Source organism: Nycticebus coucang, chromosome 4 (assembly GCF_027406575.1).
Source record: "Nycticebus coucang isolate mNycCou1 chromosome 4, mNycCou1.pri, whole genome shotgun sequence".
In the NCBI taxonomy this organism is placed as follows: domain Eukaryota; kingdom Metazoa; phylum Chordata; class Mammalia; order Primates; family Lorisidae; genus Nycticebus; species Nycticebus coucang.
The window spans coordinates 59,381,416-59,403,562 of record NC_069783.1 but is presented as its reverse complement, the minus strand read 5'-3'; the positions used below and the strand labels follow the sequence as shown (position 1 = coordinate 59,403,562).

Here is a 22,147-nt window from a genome sequence, read left to right as displayed (position 1 = left end):
CAGTGGTAGGAGAAGGAAGGGTAGGAAGTTGAGGGAGAGGATTACTGGAACGGAAAACAAGGATCAGATCATGAAGGGCTTTGAATAGCATGCTTGAGAAGTTGATCTTGGCAAGTAAATCAGAGTTCCCCAAAGTGTGGTCCGTGGATCACATGTATCAGAATCATCTAAGGCAGATATTATAAAAATAAAATTAATTCAATGGACTGAAAAAGCACTAACAAAGAAACACAGGAAGAAAGGCAGGAAGGGAATGAAAAAGAAAAGAATGGAATAGAATACAAAGTGCACTGCATATAGTAAGGGGATTATTGTAGTAAGGGTGTGGTAGGTGTGCTGGTGTGTAGATAGAGCTGAGAAATGTTTCTTACTGTGGGTTACAGTCAAAGAATACCACTGATCTAGATGCTTGTTAGAATGTAGACTCCCAGGACTCATACTAGCCCTACCAAATCAGTGGAGTATGGCCAGGAATCTATGTTCTTAGCAAGTACACTGCTTTGTATGTTGAATTTGAGAACTACTGTGAAAGTTTTCGTTTATTTGGAGATCTGAAGGATAATAAACAGAATTCTGAAATGAGTGTATACACTGCTTGGAGACCGACCAAAAATAGAGATAAGAACACAAGTTTAAACAAGTTTTAACCTGAACAATGGTTCAGGTAAAAATGATGTGAGCTTACACAGTGAGAGAAGGGAGAGGGCTGCACTGAGATGGTCAGGGAGGGTGACAATACAGTGTTTCTGGCGTGGTGAAGGATTCATGAGGGGGAACAATGAAAGAGAAGGTAAGTTAGATATCTGGAGCTGTATGTGGATGACACTGAATGTAGGGCCATTTACTTTTTAAGCTATATAAAATGTCCTTTCAAGTTCTTGATCATAATAATATGCTAAAGCTCTATTCTAAGAAGATTATTGTAAGGTAAAAAAACTACAACTCAAATCATGAGGTGACGAGTTCCTAAACTAGAGAGACAGCAAAAGGGAGGAGAGGGAATGAGTGTTAAAGTATTAACTAAACAACAGAAAGCATTAATACTGTGAAGGATCAGCTGAAAAGACTGTTCCTTCCCCAAATCAATATTCATCTAGGCAACATACCAGAGTTGTTAAAGACTATGACCTTGGAGCCAGACAAATCCTAGCTAGTGCTCAAATCCTAACTTCACCACTCACTAGCTATCGTACCTTGAGCAAATTACTTAACTTTTCTACATTTCCATTTTCTTGTTTATAAAATGGAGATAAAAATATTACCTACCTCATAGGTTGTTATAAGGATTAAATGAAGTAAAAAATGTAAATCACTTACTATCTATGGCAACTATTTTAAGCTCCATATGAGTGTCTATTATTAACATCATGCCTAGTTGTGGAATGCCAACAACAAAACAATAACAACAACAATAACAACAAAAAAACTTCTACAGATAGCACCTCCTTTTAAATGCCTTGACCACTGGAGACGTGGGTTTTAATTCTAACTCTGTCGCTTATATTAGCTGCATGACTTGGGACACTTGTGTAACAAAAGCTTCGGCTTTCTCTTTTGTAAAGCAGCATTGTTTCAAAGGTTAAATAAAATAGTGTAAATAAAGCAGTTACATTTACTCCCCTACATACGTGAAGCACTTAATAAATGAGGGCCATTATTTATAATCTCCTTTTTCTATATTGTATCTAGATAGGGATGGCCTCTTTAAGTCTCTCATTTTAATATGGCAATGAATCAAAATTTTAAGTGAGCATACTCTCCATCCAGAAATTTTTTGCTTCTGAAAATTTATCCTAAGGAAATAATCACACAAGAGCTCAAAGTGGGCCAGGCATAGTGGCTCACACCTGTAATCCTAGCACTTCCCACCTTCTAGGAGGCCAAGGTGGGAAGATTGCTTAAGATCAGGAGTTCAAGAGCAGCCTGAGCAAGAGTGAGACCCTGTCTCTACAAAAAATAGGAAACTTCGCTGGGTGTGGTGGCATGCACCCACAGTCCCAGTTACACGGGAGGCTGAAGCAAGAGAATCACTTGAGCCCAGGAGTTTGAGGTTGTTGTAAATTAAGCTGAGGCCAGGGCACTCCAGCCTAGGTGACAGAGCTTAATTGACCCTTTCACACTGGCCTTCCAGAGTGCTAGGATTACAGGTGTGAGCCACTGTGCCTGGCTTTTCCTAAATTATTTTTAAACATCCAGGAAAAACACAAACCAACAATATAAGGATGTCTTAAATATGACAAAGAAATCTAATCTTTGAAAACCTTATAGTCACTCAATTCCTGATTAACGCAATTTAAGCAGCTGCAGAGGACTCTAGAATGAAGATTACTGAAAGTACAGGATGCCAGCTTCTAGCTTGGTTGTCATTTATCTACTCAACCAATATAAAGTGTTTACAAGTACCAGGTGCCACACCAGATACGGCCAAAAGTATAAATGCTTAATAAAGTCTATCACCAATAAAATCTGCTAAACAGTAAACATATAACCATATACACAAATACACTATGAAATATTTTGTGTAGTTTCTACTATTTCCACACTTCTACATTGGGATTATAATTAAGTTTTGCTGATGAATATTCCCTTGAGTAAAATATGTTACAATACCTTATAAATACAGTACCTATTCAACATTCAGAAAAGGGGGATGTATATTGTCTACTGGAAGTGGCATAAGGAAGGCCTCATTTAAAGAAATCAGAACTTTTTTTTTTTGGGCGGCGCCTGTGGCTCAGTCGGTAAGGCGCCGGCCCCATATACCGAGGGTGGCGGGTTCAAACCCGGCCCCGGCCGAACTGCAACCAAAAAATAGCCGGGCGTTGTGGCGGGCGCCTGTAGTCCCAGCTACTTGGGAAGCTGAGGCAAGAGAATCGCTTAAGCCCAGGAGTTGGAGGTTGCTGTGAGCTGTGTGAGGCCATGGCACTCTACCGAGGGCCATAAAGCGAGACTCTGTCTCTACAAAAAAAAAAAAAAGAAATCAGAACTTTTTTTTTTAAGCCTACAGCATTGGTATTCCAGGTGGTCTCACATCCAAGTACTAACCAGGCCTGATCACGCTTAGCATCCAACAGATGAGATTGAGCAAGAAAATCAGAACATTTTGAGAAGGTTTTTTCTTATAGAAAACAAAAACACTCTCCACTGATACCAGAAAGCTTTGTATGTGTAATATTTTTAACAGGTTGATTTTAAATACTATACCTTCATCCCTCAGATATGGGTACAAGACAACAAGTAGAAAAGTGAATACAGGTTAAAGATATAAATAACTTTTAAAAGACAGGTTCAAGATATAAATAGAAGTCACGCAGTAAGTTAATATCCAAATAATAGAAATAATTATACCAAACATACTTACCATTGAAAGGATTGATTCCTGCCTTTATTCTTGAAATAATAGCTTCTTTTACTTCTTTTTTCTTTACACATCGAATACCTAAATTTTGAAAACTAGAAGAAAAAAACAGAACTTTCAAAATTGCATTCTACTTAACCATGAGGAATAGTAGAGAAATCAGGCATTCACTGAGTGAATGAGTCATCTGAGCACTGCCTACAGGAGTCTACTGAGCCAGACTGCAACTTTTCAGGTTAACAGTGAAAAGTCACTGTGCTGTCAGAGGATACATCAGAACATGAATACACCACCAACTGGTGTGATAAAGATGAGAGGGTAAAAACATGGGGCTGTATTTCTAAGAGAACTGTTAAAAAGAAAAATAGTACATATTATATCACTTTTACATATAGTATCTTATAATTACATCTTACTAATATGCCATATCACATATACCAAAGTAGATAGAGATTATCAGGAAAGGCACACCAAAAAGCTAAAATTCATCTCCTAAACAAATTCATAATAAAATCAATAAAATCTGTATATTTGATGATGTAAAGCAAAAGCCATAAAAAGACGTCCACAGGCTGAAGCCCACGAGTATATTTTCCCAAACCCCTATGAGTGCTGCCTACATTAAAAGAAAAAAATGTAGAGGTTATTAACATTTAAAAATTAGGGCATTCTTCCTTTCTTTGGGATACCACGCCACTCTCTTGCCCCACCATCTTCCCTCTCTCTGCTCTCTTCTCTCATTCTTTCTCATCTTTTCTCCTCCTCTCTCTTTCCTTTCTCTAAATAAAATTTAAAAAAATTTTTTTAAAAAACAAAACATTTAAAAATCAGGTAACTGCAGTAACCTCATGACTCACAGTCAGAGGCTTCGGGTCCCCGCTGGCTGAACGGAGCCACTGCCCCTCGTTTGGCAGTTTGATAGTAGGGAGGCTGGAGAAGGAAGCAACAGCCTTTTGAAGCCATGAATACGGTCCGAACTCCATTCTGTTGCTCAGATTGGAATTTCAGTGTAATTATTAGACAGTCTGGCTCAGTAGACTCCTGTAGGCAGTGCTCAGATGACTCATTCACTCAGGACACACAAAAGATAGTGAACAACTTCCACAATTTTGCTCCATCATTTGCTGTGTCTCAGGCCCAGATGACACCAGTTCCCTCTGAAATGTTCATTCCTGCAAATGTGATTCTAAAATTGTATGAAAACTTTCAAGGGTGACTGGTACAGAACCCTCCTCTCTCTTGGAAAACATAATTCAAGATTTTGAAACAGAATCTTAAGCTGTCACCCTGGGTAAAGTGCTGTAGAGTCACAACTCACAGCAAACTCAAACTCTTGGGCTTAAGTGATTCTCTTGCCTCAGCCTCCCAAGTAGCTGGGACTACAGGTGCCCACCACAATGCCTGGCTATTTTTTTTTTTTTTTTTTTGGTTGTAGTTATCATCATTGTTTGGTGGGTCTGGGGCTGGATTCAAACCCACCAACTCTGGTATATGTGGCTGGTGCCCTAGCTGCTTGAGCTACAGGTATCAAGACTCAAATAAGATTTTCATGGATTCTGAAAGTGGTCATGTGTTGAAGATGAATGACTCCATTTAAAAATACGAAGTCAAAAGGATCATGAAACCTACATTTAAAAATTGCTTAGTCACTTTGAGGTTAATTAACATTTTATAAAAAATTAAAAACATAGAAAAACAGAAAAAAATAAAAAAAATAAAAATCAGGTAACTGCATATGAACATTCCTGGTTTCTCTTAAACATTTTAACAATTTGGCAATACCAGGCTGACATACAGACAAGCGTCCTGGACTGAACATCTGTAGTCCCATTTATGCAGAGCTCTCCAGTTTGCTACAGTCCCAGCTAATCCCCTTCACATAATCCCTCCTCTCATTTAGGTTGCCTGCCTAGACCCACAGAGATTTAATTTTTGAGCTTTGACTTCACTGCTAACAGCAGTGGAATATGCTTTGTACCATATCATATGAAACTATAATAATCACTCATTGTAAAAAAGTACTGAAGTTTTTATTTATTAGAAAGAGGTTTAATACTAACAATATTTAGTAAGTCTCAAAATGTCATTTATGGAAAAGTTCTCAATAGCTACAAATATTACTACTTTGCATATGTGTAGTAGAGATGAGGACAGGGGGAACTCCCCCACCACCACCAGTCATATTTGTTCCCACATGGAAAAACCATGACATCAGTAAAGTTGGGTGGGTGTGAATAAGGAAGCAAAACTCAACTATCACAACATTACTATTTGTTCAAACTTCACAGGGTACTTGCAACGAGGGGCTGCTTTGCTTGCCTCTCTCTGCTTATGCTGTCTCATGGTCACCGCACTTGTGATTTTGTTAGCACCTAAAATATCTTTGACATTTCCTTCCTCTGCCTGTAATGACTAAAAAACAAATCTTGAATTCTTAATCTTTTCTTCAGATCCTGCAACTATAATCCTTTTCCTCAAAAGTATTCCACTTCCTTGAAAGGATCTTAGCTTGGTTCTTTTTCTTTGACAAAAAATTTTAAAGACTTCTTCATTTTAATATATTTATACAATACTTGATTTTATTTTATCTGAATAATTATTCACAAAATGTTAGAAATTTCTGAAATTCTGACATGAGGAAACCGAAGATCACAGAGATTATCTGAATCAATCATTCATTCATTCATAGTCATTCACCAAATTCTGTGGCTCCTACTATGTACCAAAAATTTCTGGAAAATAATGAGGCTATGTAATCCCTTCCCTCACGGAGCTTACAGTCTAGTACAGGGATTGGCAAACTATAACCAATGGACCAAATCCAGCACACTGCCTGTTTTTATAAATAAAACATGACTGGAACACATAGCCATACTGTCTATGGCTGCTTTCATGCTACAAAAACAGAACTGAGCAACAGAGACCATATGGTCTACAAAACCTAAAATATTTACTATCTAGCCTTTTACAAGGCTAGAAACTAGAAAAAGTTTGCTAACCTCTGGTCTAGTGAAGCAGATAGGTATTAAATAATCACACACATAAAAATGCTAAACAGAAATCATACGAGTTTTAGGAAGGAGATTTACATGACCTTATAGGAACTTGTGATGGGAGAGAGTTGATCAATTCAAAGAGGGCTTTCTGTAAGAAGTGATACTTACTATGAATAGAGAGAAAAGAGACTTCCAGGCAAAAGAAACAGGTTATGCAAAGGGCCCTACAGAAAAGTATCATCAGCAGAGGAAAGTAAAGGCAGGCTTTTGTGACTAGAGTGTAGAGGACAAGGGAAGCACAGTACAACGTAAAGCTAGAAATAGAGGTGGGCCAGGTGGGCCTTGCAGGCCACAGAAGGAGTGCTGTCCTTATTCTAAGAGACACGTAAACCCTCTAAAGCAGCGGTTCTCAACCTGTGGGTCGCGACCCCTTTGTAACAATGAAAATACATCCTGCATATCATACATTTACATTACGATTCATAACAGGAGCAAAATTACAGTTATGAAGTAGCAATGAAAATAATTTTATGGTTGGGGGTCAGCACAACATGAGGAACTGTATTAAAGGGTCACGGCATTAGGAACCACTGTTCTAAAGTGTTTTAAGCAGGAAGATAACAATTTGCATTTTAAAAGATCATTCTGGCTTAAGTGGAGGAAGACTGAGTGGAAGAGGTACAAGGGTTGATGAAAGAAGATCAGTCAGGCTATTTCAGCAGCCCAAATGTAGTGAGGTGGTGATGGATTTGCTCAGTAAAGCGAGTAGATTCACCAGCAATGCAGGGGTACCTGTTAAAAGATTCAATGTGTATGCCTGGGTGAGGAGTGTCAAGGAAGACACCTATGGGGCTTTTATAGCAACCAGCAAGGCACACTGAAAGAAGACCAACTCTGAGAGGACAGAAGTATGATCACGGTAAGATCTTGTTTTGGGACATATTCTACTTGAGGTGCTTTTGAGACATTTAAAGATAGTATGTCAAGAAGGCAAGGAGATCAAATACCATCCCCCACTAATGACTTCAGGCCTGGAGCAAGAAAAAGCCTAAGTCTTGAACACTTTGCTGTGTCAGAAAGTGAAAAGTACTCAAAGAAAGAAGGGAACATATCAGAAGGACACAGGGCACAGTTTGAAGGGGTCTGCATTGGTCCAATATGGGTCAATTTGAAAATCAAAATAATAACACCAGCAATGAACTATAATACGTTAAATATATGGATTCATGAGTTTACAATAATTTTTTTTTTTTTTTGAGACAGAGTCTATGTCGCCCTCCGTAGAGTGATAATGGCGTCACAGCTCACAGAAACCTCAAACTCTTGGGCTTAAGCAATTCTCTTGTTTCAGCCTCCCAAGTAGCTGGGACTACAGGCACCACCATAATGCCTGGCTATTTTTTTGTTGCAACTGTCATTGTTGTTTAGCTGGCCTGGGCCGGGTGCAAACCCACCAGCCTTGGTACATGTGGCCAGCACCCTAACCACTGTGTATGGGCGCCAAGCCTACAGTGATAATTTTTAAATGGAGAAGGAGAAGGAAGGAAAATTCTTCTTTATAATAGAATGCCAATAATATCACCAAAATGGAAAAAAACAATGTCACATGTCTCCTGAAGGGCTATTTTGAGAATGATACGACATCAACTCTGTAGATTTCCTGCCTTAGATCTTTCATGTTAATGTGAAAATATCACTCAGGTCATTCACGTTAAGTATAATACTAAATACATGTGTTCCTTAACGAGATTCTAGATTGGGGGAAGAGGTGGAACAACTTTTAAGGGCATTATTAGGACAACAACTGAGGTCATCCAAAAATTAAACTGCCTATAACTGACAAAAAAGAAATAGCCAGGAAAAAGTAGGAAGTGAAACAGAAGTTTGTTCTTACAGAAATCAAGAAATGAGAATGTTTCAAGTAAAGAGTGGTCAATAATGTAAAATGCTATTGGGAGATTAGGAGATATAGACAGAAAATATTTACCAAATGTCTATTAGTGGATATTTTATGTTTTGTGCTGTTACTGTAAGAGAAACATTTTTAAAGCATTTTTTCTAAATGGTTATTACTAATATATAACCATTAGTAATAGGAGTAATAGTAATATAACCATTAGTTAGGAGACTACTAACTTTTTCTAATTAGTTTAATTTCCCCCCAAAGCTGCACATATTCATTACATAAATGAATTATAAATTAAATGTTAAAGAAAAACAAAAGACTCCACAATCCTACCCATCCACAGACAACTACTATTCATGTTTTAGTATATATACTACCATATGTATCAATTTGAATAAAAATAAGACCATTCTTCACAGATTCTCTTTAAATAAGACTTATGTCATTTATCTAAAACATTGTGAATATCTTTACATATCAGTAGACATATTAGCAATGTTATTTTTAAGGCAATATAGTAGCACATGGCATAAATGTACTGGTTTATTTAACTATTCCCCAATGTTAATTATTTGGAGTGCTTCTCACTTTCTGCCATTCCAAACAGAGCTGCAATACATAGTCTTATAGCTAAATGTCTGAACATGTTTAATTATTTCTTGAGGATAAATTTCTAGAAGTGGAATTGCTGGTTAAAGAAGCATTCATTATTTTTCAGGCTTTTGCTATGTAGTTGTTAAACAGCCTGTCAGAAAGATTTTATTAATTTATTCTCACTAACATGATGAATAGACTCATTTTCTGGTAACCTCACTAACATGAAGTAATTTTCTTTATTCTTTATTTCTTTCTACTAGAACCACTGTGGTATTAATATGTTAATTTTATAACCAGCCCCTCTCAAAATAATTCTGGAGTTTTCCAGTTTTTTCACATCTAGCAACTTTTAAGTGAAACTACAAATGAAAAGAGAGAGTAAAATTTATTTCATAAATTGTTGACACTGAGAAAGAAAATCATAGCATAAATTAAGTTTTTGTTTACTTTTTGTAATGATAAAGAAGTATTTCTTCTTACCATAATAAGCTATGTCTACTGACAAAGAGCAAAAGGGTAGTTTCTAATGTAAATGATAAAAAATTGAAACATATGCTATAATAACTAGAAGTAGCATGAGAAAATAATTTATCCTGCTAAAAAGTAACAGACGGTCATAAACAGGAAACAAAGCATCCTAGGCTTATCCTACTCCTGAAGAGGTCTGTGACTGTGCACTTACAACAAAGGTCTGCGTTCTTGTCCAAATTCTGCTTCATAGTAGCCATCTCTGCAGTCTTTTCCAACTAAATCATGAGGATGAGGTTTATATGGGTCATTCTTTGTTACTAATGTAATTCTCACTTTTCCTTTTCCATAGTAGTTCATAATCTGAAAAAATGAGGAAATTAAATATATCACCCATAATCTATTACAAATCGATCTATCAAATTAATTCCATTTACATAAGGTGATTAACTCTGGCTGAAGTCCAATTAACCAGCAACTGCAGTTTAGATGGAATTTTCCAGAGGATACCAGAAGAACTTACCTCTCAGGTCCCTGACATTATTTTCTGCTCTAAATATTCAACTGGTCATTATCAACTAACTCTGCTTATTTTCTTTTAAAAATAAGTAAAATTATACCCAAATTTTATCATACAACAAAAGTAAATACTGAGATGTTAAGCCATGGAACACCTTGTTCTCAGATGAACTGTCATAACATAAATATTCCTCAGATATAGATTTAAGCCATGCTGGAAATAATAGCACACAAATATGATCATCGTACTTAGTATGTGACATTTCATTTCAAAAAAATATTTGTTAATCAGTTAAGTATATCCCAAATATTCACTGTGCCACAGGCAATAAATCATGTTGAGTTTAACAAGAGTAAACGTCACACAGAAAGTACATCTAGAACACTGACATCAAAAAGGAGAGATTCACAGGGGGGAGAAAAGAGGGCACTCTGAGAAGTAATGTTCGGTTTGAAAGCTAGTAAATTTGCAAGAAGCAGAGAATATAAAAACCAGCATACTATAAACAAGAAAGGTAGTTAAGAAACAATGGAGGGCTTCCCAGGTAGACAGCTCTAAAATCCATAATTCTGAATTTAAACATAATCTGAACAGTAACTAAGAAGTATTTATTGCCTTTTTGGATGAAAGGTAATCACTCAAGATTATAAAATACGCTGGTATGGAATTCAAGCTATAAAGTGTTCAGGACCCTGGGAATGGGAAGGATGTAGATGTTAGAAACATTTTATTTATATATAGAGTAAGTTGAGTATGAAGAAGAGACAAAAATCACTAAAAAAACTGAAAGAATAGGCTCGGTGCCTGTAGTTCAAGTAGCTAAGGCACCAGCCACATACACCAGAGCTGGCGAGTTTGAATCCAGCCCGGTCTGCAAAAACATCAATGACAACTACAACCAAGCTAGGCGTTGTGGTGGGTGCCTGTAGTCCCAGCTACTTGGGAGGCTGAGGCAAGAGAATCACTTAAGCCCAGGAGTTGGAGGTTGCTGTGAGCTGTGATGCCATAGTACTCTACCCAGGGTGACAGCTTGAGGCTCTATCTCAAAAACAAAAACAAAAAAACCCCTGAAAGAATAGTATTTCCTTATTCACTTTTTATTAGTATCTCACACATTCTAACATTTAAATAAAAGACTTGGATAACTCAAATCCATACTATTGCCAAAAATGTGGTTAAAAATAGGAATTTGGAATTCAATATATAATTTTGCCATTGGCTTATTTTGTAATTTAGCAATATTCTTTCAGCTCTATAGAATAAATTCTGTACATGATCTAGTTTATAAAGAGTGAATTAAGATCTCTTAATAAAAGATTAAGTAACATTTTTCAAAATCCACTTTGTCACTGGGTTTATAATTGGCTTTTTCTTTTGAGACAGAGTCTCGCTCTGCTGTCTGCGGTGGAGTGCAGCAGTACAGTGGCCTCATCTGTACTCTGTCCCTGTGCTCACAGCAACCTCAAACTCCTGGGCTCAAGTGATCTTCCTGCCTTGGCTTCCTAGGTAGCTGGGACTGCAGGTGCACACCGTCACACCTGGCTAACTTTTTCTCTTTTTGGTAAAGACAGGTTGAGGTCTTGCTCAGGCTAGTCACAAACTCCTAACCTCAAGTAATCTTCCTGCCTCTGCCTCTGCCAGAGTTCTAGTATTACAAGCATGAGCCATCGTGCCCAGCCTATAATTGGCATTTAAAGGATAAAAACATTTATTAAAGGCCAAATGAAAAACAGTTTATATTTATTTTTTATTTATTTATTTTTTTGAGACAAGAGTCTTACTTTATAGCCCTTGGTAAAGTGCCGTGGTGTTGCACCTCATAGCAACCTCAAACTCTTGGGCCCTTGCCTCAGCCTCCCAAGTAGCTGGGACTACCGGTGTCCACCAGAACGCCCAACTATTTGTAGAGATGGGGTCTCACTCTAGCTCAGGCTGGTCTCGAACCTGTGAGCTCAGGTTCACCCGCCTTGGCTTCCTAGACTAGGATTACAAGCGTGAGCCACCCCGCCCAGCTGAAAAAGTTTATAAATACAGTATATCTTATAAACATATGTATATTTACTAAAGTCATTTTTGATCAAAAACTTTCAAAAATTTATGCTAATATGAAAAAAGTAGATTGAAAGTGTGGCAACATTTCTAATCAGTCAATGACCCAGAGTATCAGTTGCAGGAAATAAAGATAAGAAAAAAGGAAAAAAAATGTTTTTCTTTTCCATAGTCCCTGTACTAACCAAGGGAGTGTAGGAAGAATTCTGACTGAATTCTTAAATCCATGTTTAATCTACAGAATAATACCACTTACCTCCAGGAGAAATGCTTTCCCCTCATGAGCTTTGTCTTCCAGGAAAGGGAACACAGTGCACAGATGCTAATGCGCACGAAGCTCTGTGAATCACTCTACTTAAATTAATACACAATCATAATATGACTATCTGCAGTGGGGAAGACCCCAGATTGTACTTATGAAAGGTCATTGGACATCTATGTAATACACATCACTTAAGAAGAAAAGACTGTGATAACTCTGAAGGAACTGGCTCACTGACGTAATTGCTATAGCTACAACACGAGCAACTAGGAGACAGACACAGGAGAAGGGTCCGTTACCTGGATCGATGGGTATGTTCGGCTGTTGTCTGTGCTGTGCTCCCCGGGAATGCTGCCTGCTGATCGCCCTTCACATTTGTATCTAAAACGCATTCCCCTCTGCCTGGGTTGCTCGATTATCTCTATATATGGATTATATCCACCTGAAATTTTTTTAAAAGAGAGCAGGCAGTAAGATTAGTATAGAAATAATAATGAATTTTAATAATTTTGTTTTTTCAAAACTGCTAACTAAAAATAAAGATTTTTCCTCCCAACATTAAGTAACAAGGTTAAAATGTAATCATGGAGACTGGGTGGGAGAAACGCCTTGTTTCCTCATTCAAATTGAGTTCCTTAAATAACACAAGTCCTTAAATCATATTGATAGCACTATATAGCTTAATATCTATAGCTGAAGCCGGTATGAAGTTCCGCCATAACCACCTCAAAGATGTCCAGTACCCATGTGAGATCAAGCAGAAAGGCTTCCCTTAAGATTCCCCCAGAAGGGTGAAGAAGATAGTATTCGGAAGCACAATACTATACCCCCAAAGCGAGTAAAATATATTTAACTGCTTGATTTTACATTAGACGCTTAATGATAGATGAAAATAAAAATGAATTTAAACCCTTGCAGAAGCATATGTAAGTTTCTTATTTCTCCACTAGATTATTAAAAGACATATCCAGCATATCAAAACAAGCCCCGGAATGGACTTCAGGCTCAACAGAATTTTTATTCCGTCCCATGTAAACCTTTTCTAAAGTATAAGACACAATAGAGAAAAAAAAAGATTATTTACTTTATATTAACAAAGATAATTCAAAATAGCACCCTCAGAATAAACTATGGATAGAAAGGAAAATATTTCTGGTTGCCTAAGAATAGGAGTGTGGGATGGATGGGGAAGTTTGGGGGTGGATGGGGAAGTTTGGGGAATGATGGATATGTTAATTATCTTGACTGTGGTAATAATTCCAAGGTTGTAGACATACGTCAAAACTTATCAAACTGCATACTTTAAACATGTGCAATTTGTTGTATGTTAATTATTTGTCAAGAAAGCCGTTTAAAACATCTTTACCCGCTTTTATTATCCAAATTGTGGAAACAGAAGTTCAAAAAAGACACTCAACTGTGCTTGTAGTTAACAATATGTTTTTATTTTAAGGGCATAAAGATATAGTTCATTTAAAAAAAAAAGCCTCCCTCAATCAGTTTAGTGATTTCTAAATTCCCACAATTACATATCCATTTCACTAAGTCTTATCATGGAAGAATGTAATATTCAGAAAGCATAACACAGGGGGCCTTATCACAACAGCATGGGAAAGAAGCTGTTAGAATCCCAGTCACTTTTAACAGTAAAACTGTGGAAATTTTATTAAAATCTCTTAGGCCAGGCACAGAACTCATGCCTATAATCCTAGCACTTTGGGACTTTGGAAAGCTGAGGTGGAAAGATCAATTGAGGCAAGAAGTTCACGATCAGTCTGAGCAACATATCAAGACCCCACGTGTGCCTATATCCCTCTCTCTCTCTCTCTCTCTCTTTCATGTGTTCTCTCTATCTTGATAGATAAAATCTCTTAGTCTCCCCCTCTATAAAATGAGCATAATAATAGCACTAATAATAGAAATAATAGCATTGCTGTGAGGATTAGAGATCACAAGTACTAAATTCTTACCAAGTGTCACACATACAGTATCTGTTATTATTTCAGATGCTTTCTTGAAAACAAACTATGATGGTATCACAACTGCTATTCTAAAGGACCTTACAGAACAGTAAGGAAAACAGCTCAAATTATCAGAAGGAAAGCACTAACAAAATTCTGCAGAAAATGAGAGAACCAAAAAAAATCAAAGCATGCTCAGCAATAAGGATTTCTGTTATGTGTGATGAAATCAATGAATATTTTTATGCAAGGATATCACATGATAAGACTGGCATTTTAGAATAAGAACTCTGGTCACAATGAACAGATTGAAGAAAAAAGAGAAAGCTGTGGGATCAGTTTAGACACTACTATCATAATGTGGACAATGATAAGGGTGTATCTACAACATGGCATTGGTAACAGTAGTGAAGGATAAAATTGACAGTATTTGGAGCCTGAACATAAGGGTTAAGAGAAATTAAAGAATCATTGATGGCTCAGAAATAAAATAATCACTGATGTTTTCTCCACAGTTTCTACTTTAGGTCACTAAATAAAGTATTACTATGACTTTTAATTGTATTCTGTTTGGTTCACACTCCTTATGTTTGAATCTACTACTTATTATTCAACAGACAAAAGAGCCAGGGAAAACTAACTTAATAACCCAATCAAGTTCATAATAGTCAGATTTACTGAAAAACATAAGGCACGCAGATGAGTATTTCATAATTTATATATCTTTGGATAATTCAAATATTTCAAATTCACATTTCAATTTCAAATATTTCACCTCCTTACACATTCCTGTAGGGACATTTAAGAAAAAGTACACTGTCCTCTCAATAGCTGTTAAAAATCAACAGTATTTTTTAAGTGACAACTTTAAGTGACATTAAATAATTTGTGTGGTTGAACAAAAGGTCAAATAAATCCCTGCCCACTGCTTATTTAAAGGTGTCTTGGTGGGAAACTGATATAGAATGACATCATTTATGCTAAGTGGTTAACTTTACCACTAGTGGGGTGTGTGAATAAAATGCTAGGCTCACTTGGTAAACGGTCTGTGAAGCTAGTGAATGATGCCCCATGATCATACCAATGTACACAGCTATGATTTAATAAAAAATAAAGAAAAAAAATGCTAGGCTCATAGTAAGCACTTAAAGTGAAAATTCAAATATTTCACTGGTTACATGACACTTCTTTAAACTAGATAGTATATCTATTTAAAACGTTAGGAAAAATCAAAGTAGCAGAAAGCAGTTGTTTAAGATTAAATATTTTAAAGATTTTTAAGTAGTAAAAATAATATAATTAGTTAGCATACCATATCAAGGACTTAAAAATCCTTGAAATCTATTTTTCCTATTGTAGAAGCTCTTAACTGGTAAAAAGTCTCACTAACAGCTAAGTAACAGGGTACTATAATTTCTACATTGTCCTAGGTGGAAATAATCCCCCCATAAACTACCATAATATTTTGTTTATAGAAATTATTATAAATAACTAATTTTGGGAAGACTCACTGTCTTTTTTTCTTCTTAAAGTACAGCTACTTGTTTTATTTCTTCAAGCTTTTTTTTTTTTTTTAAGAGACAGAGTCTCACTTTTTCACCCTTGGTAGAGTGCCTGGCATCACAGCTCACAGCAACCTCCAACTCCTGGGCTTAGGTGATTCTCTTGCCTCAGCCTCCCGAGTAGCTGGGACTACCGGTACCCACCACAACACCTGGCTATTTTTGTTGCAGTTTAGCCGGGGCTGAGTTTGAACCCTTCACCCTTGGTATAAAGGGCCAGCACCCTACCCACTGAGCCACAGGCACCGCCCTCTTTAAGCTTTTTGAAGGCAGAAATTGTTTCTAGCTCATCAGTGCCTTGTACACATTTATTTAATATTTGTTAAATGAATAAAAGTCTAAAGATTGTTTATGCAAGTTATTCAAACATTACAGAACTATATTAATGATAAATCAGACTCTCCTTATTAGATTTCACTACTAAAAAAAAAAAATAGTGAATTGTAGGCACTAGAATTGCTACACCTTCAGACTTCCTCATACCCATTCATATTCTGGTTATCTTATCTGTGTTTACGATTTTAAGAAACTCCCCAGCTATAAGTCATTTATATAATGCATCAGTTATTTCCTTCCTCAGTACTGTGTTTTGTAGAGCCATTCTTCCTGAAGATAGAAAGTGCTGAAACGTAGTCATCTAAGGAGTAATAAAGGGTATAATATAAATCAGGGAGCTGTACAGAAAATGAGTACTCCTAACTAAGATTACCACAAATCACTACGGTTTTGAAACGCAATGTAATGTCTTCAAAATTGTTTGTAAATAAGTTGATTACTATATTTTTCTTTAACCAATACTATACAAAGCTGGGATTGACCCCTATATTTTAAACAATGTTGTAAAAAGCTAATATAGGTTAGAATAACATTTGAAATATACTAAAATATCTGCAAGATATGTCTTTATTTACACTTAGGCAAAAAAGAGTGCTATTTTAAGATCTAGTGATTATCTAATAAAGTATGAGTTTTTGAGATCAAAAAAAGAAATTACATTGAAATAAGTTAGAACTGGAGCAGAAATTGTCACAAATAGATAATACATTAATAACTAAAATCTTACTACTAGAATTAGGAGCCAGCATAAAATGTATTTGAAAACATGTTAATTATTGTAATCATTTTAAAGTCTCTCTAAATACCCTTCTCATTTTCCTCTTAACTTGAATCTCCATAAAAAACTGAACAGTAACTATTATTTCACTTTACAAATGATTAAAGTTCAAAATTATATGAAGTTATAAGAAAAATAAATTATGAATGCTATTAGCTAATATGACGGCTAGGATTCCAGAGGTAAATTTAATAAAAAACAGAAAGCGTAAAGGCAACTGGAGGTAAAGTCACAATTATTGACAGAGCATATAACCTGCAATCTAAAATGCAACCTAGTTCAAGAAGATAATGTATCTTGATATAGCCAAGTGAGAATTTAGGTCCAATGAAATCTCTACAACAGAGTTCACACAATGGGTGTGTATCACCTGGGTAGCTTTTTCAAAACATACATGTCCTCACCCCACTTGAAATCTGAAGAGAAATAGAAATCGTCCAGGGTAAAGCCTAGATACATGTTTCTGAAAAAGCCTTCCAAGCAATTCTAATACACACCTAATTAAGAACCACTGGCCTAAAACATGAAGTGGAAACAACAATGTGCATACCAGAGAAGTAATGGAAATATTCAGTTACAAGTATGGACCCCGCCATGAACAAACTAGACAAAACAATTCTAACTACCTGTAACTTTTTTTGCTCTCCTACTCAAAAAAAAAGTTTATTCAAATACAAGGAAGAGAAAAAGACATTACAGAGATAGCCTTAAGTTGCTCTAATTTATTTAAAAAGTATATTGTGTGGGGCGGCGCCTATGGCTCAGTCGGTAAGGCGCCGGCCCCATATACCGAGGGTGGCGGGTTCAAACCCGGCCCCGGCCAAACTGCAACCAAAAAATGGCCAGGTGTTGTGGCGGGCACCTGTAGTCCCAGCTACTCGGGAGGCTGAGGCAAGAGAATCGCCTTAAGCCCAGGAGTTGGAGGTTGCTGTGAGCTGTGTGAGGCCATGGCACTCTACTGAGGGCCATAAAGTGAGACTCTGTCTCTACCAAAAAAAAAAAAAAGTATATTGTGTGCAGAATAAATACTTTAACTATTGTCAGTAACATACTTCTTGCAATACAGCACACAAGTAATTGTCATACCGATGTGTCAATGCCACAGTTGAGAATAGCTGACTAGAATTCATCTCTCTCAGAGAGATCCTGAGAAACAAGTTGCCTGAGACCCAAAGGAGCAAATAAATCTAACAGTATATACTTTTCCAAATGTCACTTCTACTCAGCTTGGAGAAAAAGAAAATAAAATTCATTCTTTTTTTCCTCAACCCAGGTTTATCAAGGACTAAAATCAAAGTTTATTCCAATACATCAGACTGATTTTCAATTGGGCCTTATGAATCCAAGAAAAGGAATTTCCAGATTAAGTATTCAACTGACGTATGCACTGAAAGATAAATTTTAAAATGTTAAAGATTTTGGCAATAGGCATTCTACTGTCATGAAGAAAAAAAAAAAAAAGTCTTGAAAAAACTTTTTTATCTGCCAGGGTGAAAAAGTAGAGAAATTTTTAAATCCTCTCTAGATAATACAGGTATTTAAATTAAAAATAGATGGCAGAAAAAAAATTAAAAAAAAAAATAGATGGCAGGACCAAATTAGCTCTGTTGATTAAGACTTCCAGATTTAAAAATAAAAATGTGGGAGGCCCAGATAAATATGAATTTCAGATCTTTTTTTAGTATAAGTATATCCCAAGCAACATTTGGGTCATGTGGCTACATACACAATCATCTGCAGAAAACACAGATGAGAGAAAGAATGAAAGGAAATTCCGAGTCCCTTGTATCTTATTTGAGAAAGATACTGTACACACCTTGTATGTTCCTAATTATGATTCATTATCTGACTCCTCCCTCACTCATTCCCTTTGCTGTTTACCATATATCACCTTCATTCTTTTATATTGCTGTATCTCTGCTTTTTCATGTGCTGCATTCCTAAAACAACATTTGGCTGATGTGTATAGTTTTTAAAAAAGAAATCATTTTCTTTTCTCTATTCCTTACTTCCAACTCTATTATGAAAGAATAAGTTGCATCACACTTACATCCATTTTTTCCCCCCTTCCTCAAGAGAAAAAATTCACACTACAGAAAGCTGGCAAGTAGTGCAGTTTACAAAAGCAATTTCTTTCTGTACTGCGGATTACGTTACATAGCACACCATACCAAAGAGAAATGTAAATAAAAATGAATTATCTAAATTTTAAAACATAGTTTACCAAAGACAGTACTAGTTACTAGTAAACAGAGCTCTGTGCCACACAATGCCATTTTACTCTTTGTACTGAAACAAAAAGAAGCTTTAAATTCAGATATAAAATACGTAATTTTACTTATATTAAATAAAATAGAATCATAAGTATATATGAGTGATGACTACCTAACAATGCACACCTTAGACAGGTTTGGCAACATTTTTTCTTCACTATGCTTATTCTAACGATTCATGTCAAAAGATTAAACTCAAGGTGTAATTTTTAAAAAGTAACAAAAGTATTCAAACCATGAAATACTAAATTATTAAACATGGTAATTTCCCTAAACAAATTATTAATTCTCAGTTACTCATGGTACTTACATACTTTTGCTTATGAGATTATGACCTATGTTACTCTTACATTAAAGATACCACATCTACCTATTTACATGTGACATCCGCTGAAAAATGAAAAAAATGGTCCTAAATGCTTGGTAATCAACAAAAATACTTTTTGAGGTTTTAAAACTACCTTACTACAAACAGAATCTAGACAATGATAAACCAATTAAGCACATTTTTTGTCACTTTCGGTTAAATTACTGTTTCAAAATAGAATGGGAATTTATAACTTCTTCAGTGAATGTTTTTCTCTAAGGTCTTTACAACTGATTAAGAAAAGTGGACACAGATTCCTTTAAACTTTTTTTCAAACTACTAAATTATAATTTAAATAGCTTGCTACATTTAAAATAGTCCCATTTTAATACAACTCTAGAGAAAAGATTAAAAAAACAAATACAAAAAGGTAATCACGCTACAACTTTCAAATCTTTAAAACTTTCCATTCTTTCAGACTTTCCCCCCTTTTATTTAGGGAATCCTTGGTCTTCACAACAGTACAAAATACAGTCATTAAACAAGTTTAAATTGTATCACATTTTAAAATCATGTGGATTTTACAATATTCGGTATAGAAATGGTTGTTTTCTTTTGTGAAAAAATCGTTAAGTATTACATTCAAGCAATATATTAATAAAGTTTAATTGAACAGCCAAGAGCTCTTAATGGTGTCTGGGCATCTGAGAAAATAACCAAGTGCCTGATCTTATTTTACGTATAATGCTAGCCATTCTTCACTACTTTGATACAAAATCTCCTTCTAATAACCGATAAATTCACCAAATATTTGAAGTAACTTTTAATCTAAACATACTTTTAATCTACATATTTACAGGATTATTTGAAAGTTTGGGGTCACTTAAGTAGGTAAAGGGAAAGTTGAAATATTTTTAACTACACTTGTATTCTCACATGAAAGCCACAGACAAACTGAAATCAAATGTCATATGAAACACCCCAATTTCCTTTTCAGCCTACAGCAGTAGCCATGGCATTGTTCTGTTCAACCCTCTGTAGGTTCTTTACGCTTTCTACTTCCTCTTCCCTACTAGACTAAGACAACAACCTTCTACCGAGCGTCACTAAACCGAGCAGCTGGGGGGATGCGGGTCAAGCTTAAGCAAGCGCCCCTTCTTCAGCTTCCCAGCACAGCATTTAACAAACCCTCAGCCTTCCCTGGCTCAGCTCTCGCTGATCCTCAGCCCGGAAAGCGCCCGTCATTCACCTCGCCAAAATCCGAGTTAGGGTCCAACTCAAACCCGGTCTACATAATTTACTCCCCTAGGCTACGGAGAGCCCAAAACCTTGGCTGTGAACAGGAGACTCTCCACCTCGTCCTGCAAGCTGTTTTTTGATCAATTCATTTCTCCCAAAGCCAGAGATCTGAGCATTTATTAACAGAAAATAATTCATTCTTACCTATTATTTTAAGGGATGGATATTCTAAAAAGTATCCTTTCCCTGCCTCCGTCACGGGAACAAAAAACTCGATTCGGAAATCTGTAAGTTTGTGCTTCGTTTTTATTTTACAGTAAAAACTACCGACTTTGTGGAAGCAACATTTCCACTTAAGATATGTTAAAATCCCAATGGATGACTTTTATTAAAGCCGCGCCTCGTTTCGTACAACTGTCAGCACGAGAGCGCAATCACCTCTCGGCATTTGACGAAATTTAACTAAAAAAGGGTAGAACTCGCTCGAGTTCTGAAAGTTCCTCATTCTTGTTCCAAAACATAAAACCACCATTTCAATATCAATCAATTTTTAAATATGAGAGGTCCTCATCCTCCTTTATTTAGCTTACTTCTCTAATCCTAAAAACCAAGCCGTTGGGAATTTCTAAGGTTCCGGCTCTGATAATAGGATCCTATTACAGAGCACGGCTTTAATTTCGCACGCAAACCCCGAAGCAGGTAACTTTTAACAAGCTGACTATTTGCCAGATGAGATGAGTTCAAAGACAAGAACGCTCCAGAGCCAAAAGAGAGCGCCCTAAAGTCAGAGCAGCCAGACCCTCGGAAGAGCGCCCTCCCCGCGGTGCGGGCCCGCGCGCGCCGCTGTTCCGGCCACCGCGCCGGGAACACTCACCGGAGGCCATGGCTCCGCTCGTCGCGCCGTCCCTCTGGCAGCTCGAAGCGTCCCGGCCGGAGGTGGCCGCAGAAGTCAGGAGCCCGAGGGACCTCTGCCGGCGGGACCCCCAGTCCCCCTGACCACCCCTGGGCCTCCTCCTCCTTCCCGCCCTCCTCTGGGCTTGCGGCTCACACCTTCCCACCCCCTGAATTCTCGCGCTCCGGGTCGCCGGGCGCTGCCGGAGCCAGGGGCAGGGGGCGGAGCGCGGCGAGCGCCCGGGGCCGGCGGGGCCGGGAGGCGGGCGGCCGGCGGGAGGGGGATTTCCCGCGGCTGACGTAGGCCCTTCGCCACCGCCTTCCCCCGGGGCGGGGCGTCCTCGTGGCGGCGCGCGCGCGTCCGCACCTCGCGACCGGCTCGGCCCCCGCGCGCGCACCCCCCGGAGTCGCGGCCGGCCGGGGGCTGGGGGTGTCGGCGGAGCCGGGGCGCGGGGTCTTCGGGAGCGCCGGGCTCGGCGGCAGCCGGGAGCTGAAGGCTCCGCGCGTGACAAGGCCGCTGCTCCCGAGAAATCCCCCTCCTCCAGGTTGTTCTTCCGAGTGTAGTTTTAAAGTTCAGGAGAGGGCGGCAGGGTGTGGTGACGTCTGGAGGGCCGGCCACCCGGGCGCCTTCGGGGGCGGGAGGG

The 22,147-nt window shown here is 37.5% G+C and overlaps 1 protein-coding gene across 1 annotated transcript in view; it reads right to left on the bottom strand.

Moving 5' to 3' along the window:
• REL (REL proto-oncogene, NF-kB subunit) overlaps positions 1–21,794 on the bottom strand; it is a 46,335-nt gene extending 24,541 nt beyond the window's left edge. The window contains exons 1-4 of the mRNA XM_053589629.1: positions 21,487–21,794; positions 12,456–12,598; positions 9,540–9,688; positions 3,362–3,453 (exon numbers count right to left, since the gene is read on the bottom strand). Of these exons, the coding sequence (XP_053445604.1) occupies positions 3,362–3,453; positions 9,540–9,688; positions 12,456–12,598; positions 21,487–21,496 (394 nt within the window). The 5' untranslated portion in view covers positions 21,497–21,794. The remainder of the gene's footprint in view (positions 1–3,361; positions 3,454–9,539; positions 9,689–12,455; positions 12,599–21,486) is intronic.
• Between the last annotated feature and the right edge of the window lie 353 nt (positions 21,795–22,147).